The sequence below is a fragment of the Scyliorhinus canicula genome, chromosome 3 (assembly GCF_902713615.1).
Source record: "Scyliorhinus canicula chromosome 3, sScyCan1.1, whole genome shotgun sequence".
NCBI lineage: Eukaryota > Metazoa > Chordata > Chondrichthyes > Carcharhiniformes > Scyliorhinidae > Scyliorhinus > Scyliorhinus canicula.
In genome coordinates this window covers 70,601,653-70,614,903 of record NC_052148.1, presented here as the reverse complement: position 1 = coordinate 70,614,903, position 13,251 = coordinate 70,601,653, and the positions used below count along the sequence as shown (strand labels likewise).

The window sequence follows — 13,251 nt, the reverse complement described above, 5'->3', positions numbered from 1 at the left end:
ACATTTCTTGTCCGTATTCGTCAAGTGCTTCATCTGTTTTTAGTTGCCTGTACCTCATGTGTGCATCTTTTTTCATCAGGTCAAGGTATTTATCCACCTTCAGACCTTTCAGTATCCCCAGACCCTTCTCATTAGTGATGGCCACTGCACTCACCTCTGTCCCCTGATTCTTCTGGAGCCCTGGCACCCACTGGTGTCTTCCACTGTAAAGACTGATGCAGAGTAACTATTCAGTTCCCCTGCCATTTCTTTTTTCCTATTATAGGAATATCTATTTTCTATAATCTATTTTTGCCTCTCTCTTACCTTTTATATTTTGAAATAAGCTCTTCCTATCTTCTTTTATATTACTAGCTAGCTTGCACTCATATTTCATCTTTTCCCCCCTCATTGCTTTTTTAGTTGTCCTCTGCTCCTTTTTAAAGGATTTCCAATCCTCTGGCTTCCCACTAATCCTCGCCACTTGGTATGCTTTTTATTTTGCTTTTATGCTGTCCTTTACTTCCCTCGTCAGCCATGGGTGCCTTGTCGTCCCCTTAGCATTTTTCTCCTCCTTGGGATGAATTTGTGTTGTGCCTCCCGAATAACCCCCAGAAACTCCTGCCATTGCTGTTCCACTGTCTTCACAGCTCGGCTCCTTTTCCAATCAACTCTGGCCAGCTCCTCCCTCATGTCTTTGTAGTTACCCTTATTTAATTGTAATACCGTTACATCTGATTCCAACTTCTCCCTCTGAAACTGCAGGGTAAATTATATCATATTGTTGTCACTGTTCCCCAAGGGTTCCTTCACCTTCAGTTATCCACATACAAAATACCTTTGTCCAGTATGGATCCAGCTACAAGTTTACCCTTCCAGACACAGAAACATTAAAATAAACCCACTTAAAACTCTGAACGTGACTTAACTAAAAAGAAAACAGAGTCTGTTCTGGTTGGGAATCGGTGGGTCTTCCCAGTGATTGTTGTGCCGGGAACAACCTCACTATCTAACGGCACATTTTTTTCGGCCCCTAGCAACACAACCCCCGCTGAGACCGCACTTAGCTGCATATGCTGAGGAGATCTGACAAACAGAACTCCTCAGTGCAGGAAGAAATCAGGAAATGGCGCCTGATCTCTTGGCCCCCAATGCGTTCTCCCGGACCCTGGCAGTGCGCTAGCCAGCCTGTCAGTGCCAGGGTGGTGCTGCTGCTAGTGTGCCAGGGTGGCATCAGCAGTGTCAGGGTGCCAGCTGAGCCAGAGGCCGACCACTCGGTGGCCTCTGATAGCCTGGGAGACACCCCACAAGTACCGTTTTGCTACACGTCGCTCGACTACGGTCTCGTCGGTCAGTCTTATAGATGCTGGTCGCCGTTCGATCCAGTGGACGGAATCCAGATCGCGACATCTTGCGAGATCCCGTTCGATCTCGCGATGTGTAACGGCCGGTGGGAATCTCGGGTGAGGCCCGTCCCGATTCCGGCTGGACGGTGCCGGTAAACTGTACCCTGTACCTTATTTCTAATATTAATGCAAATATAAATCTCTTAAAATGACCTTTATTTTCCTAACATATCTGATTGGAGAGATTCATAAAGGGAGTTACAGGACAACCAGGTACAGACATGTGAAGGATTTGAGAGAGAAAAGCAATGTTGAAAAGGGGCGGCAACGATAAATGTCTTCAGGGAGAAACTGAGGATGGGTGATGGCAATTGTAAGTGGACCTTGTGATGACCTTTGTACCAGAAGTCCCAACAATAAAAACAAATTGTAATTACTTTAACATATAATTATTTTTGAAAATATTTGAAAAGGATTTGAGTTTGTATCAATTGTAATGGGATCATTTATAATTTGGGGGTAATTAGCAATACTGGTTAATGTGACTTGGCAACCCTTTGCAATGGAAGCTGTGCCAACGGGAAGGAAGCTAAATATAGTGGCTTTATGACAAACAGAAGAACAGAGCAAAAGGAAGGGCTGAAGAGAAGAGGCTTTCAGTGAGTTGAGTTAAAGAGCTGGATTCTTGACTGGTCAGGTGGCACATTTAGAACTGCTGCTACTATTTATTTCACTTCTAAGCAATTGAACATCTAGAATTGACCACACCATGTAAGTGAGTCTGGTAAAATGCATGCTACCATGACTGATGGGAGCTGAGAGTTGGGAAGGTGCTGGAAAGAAGTATACTTTTGTATTGAGGTTTGCAAGGACAGAGCCCTTTTATGCCGGCATTGCTGCCTGTAGAGAACCAGCTCAGTCCACGAAAGAAAAGGACTGAAATTTCAAAGAAGTTTGGACTTGGAAGAACCTGTGGCTGAGAATGTACAAGCGAATTGGACCATTTAGAAACTCTGTGCAGAAACCTTTGTGGTCTCTGCTATTCCATGTGTAGTCTGTCGTTTGTAATGACCACTTTTTGCCTGTGAACTTTTAGTTTGTGTTTTCATTCTGATGTGTGATAGGCGGCACGGTCGCACAGTGAATAAAGAACAAAGAACAATACAGCACAGGAACAGGCCCTTCGGCCCTCCAAGCCTGTGCCGACCATGGTACCTTCCTAAAACAGTCTGCACTTATGGAGTCCGTATCCTTCCATTCCCATCCTATTCATATATTTGTCTAGATGCCCCTTGAAAGCCGCTATCATACCTGCTCCCACCACCTCCCCAGGCAGCGCGTTCCATACATTTGCCACCCTCTGTGTAAAAACCTTGCCTCGCACATCTATTCTAAACTTTTCCCCATGCACTTTAAACCTATGTCCACGAGTACGTGACTCTCCTACTCTCGGAAAGAGCATCTGATTATCCACTCTATCCATTCTACTCAGTGGTTAGCACTGTGGCATCACAGCGCCGGGGACCCAGGTTTGGTCCCGGCTTAGGTCACTCTCTGTGCGGAGTTTGCACGTTCTCCCCGTGTCTGCGTAGGTGTCCTCTGGGTGCTCCATTTTTTCCCCCACAAGTCCCGAAAGACGTGCTTGTTAGGTGAATTGGACATTCTGAATTCTCCCTCTGTTACCCGAACAGGCACCAGAGTGTGGCAATTAGGGAATTTTCACAGTAACTTCATTGCAGTTTTAATGTAAACCTACTTGTGACAATAATAAAAATAATTATTATTAATCGAGATATTAGATAAAAGTAAATCTATTTGCTAATTTCTTTGTTTAAGAAATTTGGTTCATAGATCCTCATCGGGATTGTGATAACCTGCAGAGGGACTTTGCTGTGATGACTGCTTGAGGCTCTTGGCAGTCAAGTAAGCCAGACTCTCTTCCTGATTGGGATTAGTAACATTCCAATAAGAGTTGCTGAACTGTTTTCTGTCCCCCTTGATGCCAGTTGTAGCAGTTAAGTACCATTTTGGCTTACTGCAGCCCAATCATCATATTCCAAGAATTGAGTCATAAATCTAGTATTTTATGTAACATTTTAATTGTAGTGGAAAGCACTTATGAGGAATTAGAGTAATTTATTTTCAAGAATCATGGTAGTGAATACATGGATGAAGGTTAAGTGTTAGAAACACATTTGAGTTTTTTAAAAAGGTAAAAGCTAATTCTTGTGTTTTTATATGTTTCTATCTAGAGTAAGTGAGGAGAAAGAAGAAACTGTGGAACGATTAAAAGCTGAACACGAATCATTTGAAAGGAAAATCCGAGAACTGGAGGACCAAAATGAACTCATTGTGACTGAGCGGGAAGATATCCTTAACTGGTCTAATATTTTAAAACTGGTCTAAAAATATTATGTGCCATACATTGAGTGGCACACATCTGTATTTGATGTATATCGAATACATAAGTATAGTTTGGGACAAATTGGATATAGTGCAGAGCCACTTTAGTTCAAAGTCTTCCAATTTTGAGTTTGTAGAATAAATTGATGAGATTATTTAGCTGTCATTTAGATGTTGCATTTTAAGCAACCAAGTTGAATGATATTTTATCCTTTCGCTGAGCATGAATTCAAATTTCATAAATGAGTAAAAGCAAATTATTGCGGATGCTGGAATCTGAAAACATAAAAGAAAATGCTGGAAAATCTCAGCAGATCTGGCAGCATCTGTAGGGGGAGGTTACTTTTTTGGAAGGCGAAAAATTAGTAGGCCGACAAACCAATTTTGATGTTGAATGGGTTTAGAGGGGGTTGATCAGTGCATTGACAGCTTTCACAGCAGCCAGAATATCAGTGCGGTAGCACAGTGGTTAGCCCTGTTGCTTCACATCTCCAGGGTCCCAGGTTTGATTCCCACTTGGGTCACTATCTGTGTGGAGTCTGCATGTTCTCCCCGTGTCTGCGTGGGTTTCCTCCGGGTGCTCTGGTTTCCTCCTTCAAGTCCTGAAAGACGTGCTGTCAGGTAATTTGGACATTCTGAATTCTCCCTCTGTACCCGAACAGGCGCTGGAATGTGGCGTCTAGGGGATTTTCACAGTAAATTTATTGCAATGTTAATGTAAGCCTACTTGTGACACTGAAGATTATTATTAAAGGAGGGTGGAATGAAATGGCTATGAGAAAAGGAGTCTTAAGTGTCTGTCAGCAGGTGCCCACAGCATGCCTCCTCTGAGTAGTTGAGGTTTTGTCACAGCATGGGGCCCATGCATTGCACTTGGAAATTTGCTGTTAATCTGCCAATTAACAAGCTCAATTGACTTGCTGCCGTTACTGGGCAGGTTGTTGACATCACACAAAAGTTGTCTCCAGTAAAATCGAGGTATAAGAAACACACTGACTAAGTGGTGCAATATCTTTCTGAGCTAGTTTCCTGCTACCCTCTCCAGATCCCCCTACCTCAAAATCCACCTCTGAACCCCTGGTAACATTTTACCCCTTGCTTTTCTTTGTCTCTCTCATATCAAGTATGATCTATGTGATAAAAGTTTTGTCTTTGGTGTGCCATTAAATAAACAAAAAAAAAAATCACATCTGAAAATTCCACATGTGACATCAAAACTCAAAATGTCAGAATTTGTTGGGCATAAAATAGTTACAAGCTCATATCAAAGCTCCAAAACCGAGGACTTGGCTCCTCACTTTGCAACTGGATCTTCAACTTTCTGACCCACAGACCACAATCAGTAAGAATAAACAACAACAACACCTCCACAATAGTCCTCAATACTGGGACCCTGCAAGGCTGCGTACTTCGCCCCTTACACTACTCCCTGTACACACAGGACTGTGTGGCAAAATTTGGTTCCAACTCCATCTACAAGTTTGCTGACGACAGGACCACAGTGGGCCGGATCTCGAATAACGACGAGTCAGAATACAGGAGGGAGATAGAGTACCTAGTGGAGTGGTGCAGCGACAACAATCTCTCCCTCAATGCCAGCAAAACTAAAGAGCTGGTCATTGACTTCAGGAAGCAAAGCACCGTACACACCCTTGTCAGCATTAACGGGGCCGAGGTGGAGATGGTTAGCAGCTTCAAATTCCATGGGGTACACATCTCCAAAAATCTATCCTGGTCCACCCATGTCGACGCTACCATCAAGAAAGCACAACAGCGCCTATACTTCCTCAGGCAACTAAGGAAATTCGGCATGTCCAAATTAACTCTTACCAACTTTTACAGATGCACCATAGAAAGCATACTATCTGGCTGCATCACAGCCTGGCATGGCAACTTCTTGGCCCAGGACCACAAGAAACTTCAGAGAGTCGTCAACACAGCCCAGTCCATCAGACGAACCTGCCTCCCATCCATTGACTCCATCTGCACCTCCCGCTGCCTGGGGAAAACGGGCAGCATAATCAAAGATCTCTCCCATCCGGCTTACTCACTCTTCCAACTTCTTCCATCGGGCAGGAGATACAGAAGTCTGAGAACACGCACAAACAGATTCAAAAACAGCTTCTTCCCTGCTGTTACCAGACTCTTAAACAATCCTCTTACGGACTGACCTCATTAACACTACACCCCTGTATGCTTCACCCGATGCCCGGTGCTTATGTAGTTACATTGTGTACCTTGTATTGCCCTATTATGTATTTTCTTTTATTTCCTTTTTTCATGTACTGGAGCTGCTCGCAGAAAAATACTTTTCGCTGTACCTCGGTACATGTGACAATAAACAAATCCAATCCAATCAAATCCAATCCTGTTAGCAAAATCATGACTTAATTTGCAGATTAAACAGTTGATGGACTAAAAGTGAATAGATCAAACTTATTTTGCAAACCACCAATGCTGAATGAGTGAGTGAAAAACTGAACAGCTATTTTTTTAAAGCTACTCTTGGCAAACTGTTGAATAATAGGAAATGAGCAATCAAACTGATAAAATAATTTTATGTAATTTATTTGAGTTTGAATTTTCCCCACAATCTGAAAGAGCTGTATCTGGCACATATCTGTCATTAATCGTTTTAACTGAACACCTAATAAGTGACCCATGTATGAGAACTTAACGTAAGAAATAGGAGCAGGTGATTACTTTGTTGAAGTGTTTCCATCCTCCTCAAACCAAAAAGAGCGAGAGAGGTTGTTCGATACTCATTTGTGGTTTAGAAAGAGCAGAGCTGGACTTCTGGTGGGGGGGAGGGGATATGCTGAGTGGACACATCCTTTCCTCCAGGAACTCAGAAAACTACATTTTTAATGTGAAAATGGCCCATCAAACCAGTTGAACCCCTCTCACAGTGAAGGTGGTGGTCTCGGACAACATGGCCCACTTCAAGGTGGCGTTGGAGATAACAGAGCGGCGACTGGAAGCACAGGAGGCAAAAATCAGAGACCTAGAAAAAACGCTGACCGCCCAGAGTGACCGAATCGCCTCCTGTAAACAGAAGTGGTGAGGTTGGTGGCGTCGCAAGGGGCACTAAAGGGGAGATCTAGCGCACCGCCAGAATCTCTATCGTTGGCCTGCCGGATGGGCAACGAGGGCAGTAACCCCACATACTATGTGGCCCAGATGCTGGGTAACCAGGTCGGAAGGGAGAGCTTCCCCAAATCCCGGAGATAGACAGAGCCCACAAGTCACCGGCCAAAACCCAAAGTAGCAGAACAGCCAAGAGTTGTAATAGTGAAGCTGCACCAATACCAGGACTAGGAGAAGATCCTGAACTGGGCAAGGCACACTCGGTTCTGCTAGTAGGAAGGCCATTCAACCCGAGTTTACCAAGACATTGGTGTAGACCTGGTCAAAGGCCGTGCTGAATTTAATACAGCCAAGGCGGCCTTGTAGAAAAGTTAGGTGCAATTTGAGATGCTGCACCAGGTCAAACTGCAGGTAACCTTCCAGGGGAAAGAATTCTACTTCACTGCGCGGCTGAGGCAGACCGATTTATGCGCAGACACGACCTGGGAAGGCAGCAACAACAATGATGATGAACATGTTTTCATTTTTAATCATAGAATCTCTACAATGCAGAAGGAGGCTATTCGGCCCATCAAGTCTACACCGACCCTTGGAAAGAGTACCTTACCTAGGCCCATGCCCTGACCCTAACCCCGTAGCCTTCCAGCTACCAGTAGGGAACGACCTGAGATACATTCAAGGCAAAAACTCCTTCCGCAAAGAAACAATGACGTACCCCCAGATTCCAGGACACTCACTAGTAGAAAGACTTGGTGATTTAGGGGGTGGGGATCTGTGGGGACGTGTATGGGTGACTGCTGGAGGAGGTATGCCCACCTCTGGACTAGACAAGGAAAACATGGGAGGAGGAATTAGGCAGAGAGATAGGGGAAAGACTTTGGATCAAAACACTCACAGAGCTTCACCACCATGTGCGTAAGGCTGAGCCTAATGCAGCTAAAGGTGGTGCACAGAGCACACCTAATCAGAATTCAACTGATTTAGGTTCTTCCCGAAGGTGGAGGACAAATGTGAACGGTGCCAGAGAGGCTCGGCCAACCATGCCCGCATGTTCTGGGTTTGCCCAAACCTTGTCGGACATTGGCCTTCGAGGCCAGGGCTGTGGGAGTGAGGGTGGGTAGCTATGCCCAAAAGTGGCGGCCTTTGCCTCCTTGATCACCCGCCGGAACATCCTGCTCAGCTAGCGATCGGCAGCACCGCCCAAGGCTGTCCAACCTGGCGGAATTTCTCAGGCTGGAGAAAATAAAATTTGGCATCCACGGATCGGAAGAAGGCTTCCATAGGACGTGGAAGCTGTTCACCAACTTGTTTCAAGACCTGTTTTTAGCCAGAAACCTAGCTAAGGCCCAGACCAAATTGTATATAAATACCTGTTAATATGTGTCACGGCTATATTGGAGAATATAAAATATATATGCAGTTTAAAGGGGTGGTCACGGCCGCAGTTGTTATGAAGATGTTCGCTTGTAAATATACATGCTGGCTTTTGCGCATTTTTTTCTGATCAGGTATAATTTGTTAGATATAAAATATGATAACTCAATAAAAAACATTTCCAAAAAATGGAAGGAGGAAAAAAATAGAAGACCATGTGGTCCTTTGAGTCTGCTTTGCCATTTTGTATGATCATGGCTGATCTTAGGCTTCTACTCCACTTTCCTGCTGGCTCCCCATATTCTTTGATTCCCTGAAAGATCAAAAATCTGAATGTCAGCCGTAAATATATTCAATGGTGATTGGTAAGCAAAGGGGTGGCAGGATGCAGATGTGAGGTGTTTACCAGATCAGCCATGATCTTAATAAATGGTGGAGCAGGCCAGAGGGGCCGAATACCCTACTCCTGCTCCTTGTTCATATGTTCGTACTTACAAACATTTACTTCCTGCATCACTAACGCACAGTGATTGCAGTGTGTACCATATACATACAATATATTTGTTCCCTGACCACTTGTATTAATATTAATTGTGTAAATTCTGCAGATTTGAGGTAGCTCTTACATGGAACAGAAATACAGCTGATGTTCCTGGAAAAACTCAGTTTGCTGATGTCAGTTCTGAGTGATTGTGTTATTAAAGGAAAGACCATAAAGCTGATGATCAGGTCAGGCCAGGCTATTTGATAGCTATTACTGTACCAAGTTATGAATTATAATTGGCTCTTCAGTTATAATTGGTTCATTCACATAAATATTATCTATTGTACAATTTTCAGTTTGTATCACATGTTTAAAGGGAGGTTTGGAATCGTTGGCATGGAATCTTGTTTTTCACTTAAAACACACATGATTGTGTACTTGCATTAGCTGCAACATTATTCTCTGTAAAATGTAGACTGGTTGGTATGAGCTGGTTTGATCACAGTGACAACTTCAAGTGATACTATTTTTCATCGGAAGATGTACCTTTGTGTGATGGTGTGCAGCGTGTAACCCTTACCACATCAAAATGACAAGCCAGGAAAAACAATGTAAAAGCTTGTTATTTCTTCATGAGTCGAAACAGAAAATGCTGGAAATACTGATCTGGTCTGGCAGTATCTTTAGAGAGAGAAACCAAACTAGTTTGTTAACATTTAATTGGAGCTGGGAAAAATTAGAGATGTGATAGGTTTTGGGAAAGTGAAAGAGGAGGTGTTGGGATAAAGATATGTGAGACGGTGAAAGACAGGAGTGATTTTTGTTTTATTCATTGGATGTGGGTCCATCCTTAATTGCCCTTGAATATTTCAGAGGGCATTTAAGAGTCAACCATGTTGCTGTGGGTCTGCAGTCACATGTAGACCTGACCAGGTAAAACTGGCAGATTTCCTTTCCTAAAGGCCATTAGTGACCCAGATTGATTTTATGCCAATTGACAATGGTTATCATTAGACTTTTATTGAATTCAAATTTCACCATGGTGGATTTCGAACCCGGGTCCCCGGAGCATTATTGATACAAACCAAAAATTGAAACAATAATTCTTTTTTTAATGAACCAATTATAGCTCATAATTCATTAGAGCCGATTGTAATTCATAACTTGGGACAATAATATAATTATAAAATGGCCTGATCTGATCAATGCGTTTTTCTCATCCAATCAAAATACCATTACGCCACTGCCTCCCCTAAATGACAAAAGGATTGGAGATGCAAGGCTGAAGTGAATGAAAATGGGACAAATAAAGAAACAACAGTTCTAACTAGAGGATGTATGAATGGCACAACCATGAGCAGCTGCCATCCAAAAGAAAACATAAAGAGAACAATGAGAAAAAACAAAACTAACAAAAAAATGGAGACAGGCATTATGGTCTGAAATTGTTGAACTCGATGTTGAGTCTGGAAGGTTGTAAACTGCCTAACTGTACTCCAAACTTACATTAAGCTTAATTGAAACGCAACAGAAAGCTGTGGTCAGTGCAAGGTGGGGAATTGAAAGGACAGGCCACTGGAAGCTCAGGATTTTGCTTGTGGAATGAATAGAGGTGATCTGCAAAGTAGTCATCTAATCTATGTTAAGACTTCACAGTATAGAGGAGACCACACCATAAGCAGCAAATACACTATACTAAATTGAAAGAAATACAGGTAAATTGCTGTTTCAGGTGGAAGGCATGTTTGAGACCTTGGAAGGTGGGAAGGGAGGAGATAGAAGGGCATGCGTTAGATATTCTGTTCTTGCAATGAAATGTGTAGTGGGAAAGGGAGGGAGTGTTTTTAGTGATTTGAAGGGCGGACCAGGCCATCACAGAGGGAATGGTCCCTTTATAATGTTGAAAGGGGAGGTTTTGATGTGTTTAGTCTTGGTATCATGCTGGAAATGGCAATGGATGATCCTTTGAATATGGAGGCTGGTAGGATGGAAGGCGAGGCCAAGGAGGAACCGTGAGTAGAAGAGGTGAGAGCCGAAGTATGTGAAATGGAAGAGACATGGTCAAGAGCCCCTTAATCCTTGTTTGGGGGTAGGGGAAGCATCCTTGGTTGAGGAAAAAGTATGGATTGTGTCCAATAAAGATATATCATATTCCTAACTTTTAACATACAAACTTTATTTAGAGTGGCTCTTTGAAATTAACTTTTGCTTTTTAAAAGGAACTCTATGCTGCTGCAGAGGTTAGATGACTGGTCCTGTGTATTCAAAACCATTTCCAGCTAACAGGGACAGAAAAATACACCCCAGGCAAAAAAATATTATCTTCACAGAAGAATGAGTACTTTCTTAACCCTTTCTTAGAATGAATGTCTTAGAACAATAAACTAGCATATAGCTAATCAACCGAAGACACCACCGTATTTGGAAAATGAACTGAAATAATGAGGGGCACATGGTAAAGCAGCCCTTTGTAAGCTTTACGTGCTGCCTGTAGAGAGAGACTGTAGTAGTCAAGGCTGTACCATCAGTGTTTTAAATAACCAGAGACTTAAAGTCTCTCTCTCGCTCTTTTTGGGTCAACCATCACAGCAAACTGACATCCTGGTAATGAGACAACAAGCAACTAAATATGTGACCCGCAGAAAGTTCATCCCTTTGAATCCTGAAACATCTTCTGTACGTAACTTTGGTCATTTTGTTCACCTAAATTGCCCCAAAAGACAAGTTTTTCATCATACCTGCAACACGACAATCACGTGAATTATAAACTATTATTTTTGCTTATATTAGAATTATATCTTTCAAAACTATATTTTTCTTTTGAAATATGGCAAGTTCTGCATATCTGGATAATTTAATGCTGACCTGGAGTTTCTTTTAAATTAAAGAAGGGTCACAAGTCCCGCCGGCGTGGGTTACTCAGGTCCCACATGGCGGGACTTCGAAGGTGAGTCTGCGGGGGCCGTCCTGGAGGGGGGCCGGCCCCCACGGTGGCCTGGCCTGCAATCGGGACCTACTGATCAGCGGGCGGGCTGGTTCCGTGGGGGCCTATTTTACTCCGTGCCGGGCCCCTGTAGGGCTCTGCCATAGTGCCCGGGGGCTGGCGGAGAAGTGAACGCCCGCGCATGAGCGGAAATACGTCGGCCGTAGCGCGCATGCGCGGAATTTTGCGCATACGCAAATTCGAGTGGGCCGTTCCGCGCTGGCTGGAGCTGCGGGGACCACTCCGGCACCAACCTAGTCCCCTAGGAAGAGGAAAATTCCTCAATTCCGACGACCCTTGACGCCCGGGTTGTAAGCGCCACTTTTCACGCCGGCATGGGGACATAGCCCCATTATTAGAGAATCCTGCCTCCTATCTTTTTTCTGTGTTTCTTTGCTTGTGTGTGTGTTGGGGCATCTTAAAAAAAGAAGTTTAGTTTTACAATACATCAATCATTCTGAGTTTATTGAAAGAAGCCTGTTAAAGTCTCTCTTATTCTGGGTCGAGCAGCAGCAAACGTAAGTAATTGGCCATTTGAAGGAGTGAATTAAACTTCTAAACTAATGTTGTAACCTTTGGAGCAGTGGGGCTAGATCATTTGTGCACTCCTCCCATCCTGGTTATAACACTTATAACCTGCAAAAGTGCAGTATTCTCTTCAACTGTGCTCTTTTTGAGTGTGTTTGTGACCGGTAATGAGTGCTGTAGCATTAGATTTTGGGGTGATCGCATAAACAATTCTCTTTATTTAAACACTCAAAAGGCTTGCTGCTGGTTATTTCAAATAAGATTGTTAAGTTTTGGGTCACTATTTAATTGAGGGTAAAATGGGAGAATGAATTCTGCCAGACAACAAGCTTGGGTGGCTTGGTTGTTGAAAGTTAAAGAAGGAGGGGTGGGGACTGGTTGCTTTACTCTGAAGAAGGTGGGAGATAGTCACACCTGTGAACAATGACCAGGGCAGGTGTGTTGACATTGGATAGACTGTTAGACTCCAAGTCACAGGGAGATGTTAAGCACGTCAAGCTTTCTGAATGGCTATACTTCAAAATATTGATTTAATTCCAATATAAAATGGTATTGGGAGATCTAAAGTAGCATTTAACTAATATTTATCTGGATACAGGGGGCCCATGTGATTCATGTTGCCATGGAGGTGTGCGTTGAGAGTGAAAGAATCTATAGTTAGCCATTGTAAGTGTTTTTCCTAAGAGATCCCTGATCCTCACAGTCAAGTCAATCTGCAGGAATCTGGGAGAGAGAGAGAGCAGAAGCAGAGAAAATGTTGGTCATCTCGTGAAAAGCTGGTGAGAGCTTGCACTCTCAGGACTTGAGCAAGATGGGAACATTTGCTCAGCTGACTAGAGAGACAAATCTCCAATTCATGTCTCAGAGTGAAAGTTAGTTTTGGATTAGAAGTAATCTGGCTAAAAAAGGAAGTAAGTCATCAGCAATTGAGAACAGCTTTGGACTGGTTCCTGGAGGGTGAAGTGTCCACTTAGGCACTAAGGGACAGAGTATAGTATAATAATGGAGGAGGGGGGGGGGGGGGGGGGGGCTGTCATTTTAGGAGTTAAATGTTATTATGGCAGAGG

General features: G+C 43.4%; 1 protein-coding gene across 1 annotated transcript in view; it reads left to right on the top strand.

The window, feature by feature from the left end:
• Positions 1-13,251, top strand: part of kiaa1328 (KIAA1328 ortholog) — a 248,031-nt gene that overhangs the window by 70,139 nt on the left and 164,641 nt on the right. The window contains 1 exon segment of the mRNA XM_038790679.1: positions 3,578-3,693. Within this exon segment, the coding sequence (XP_038646607.1) occupies positions 3,578-3,693 (116 nt within the window).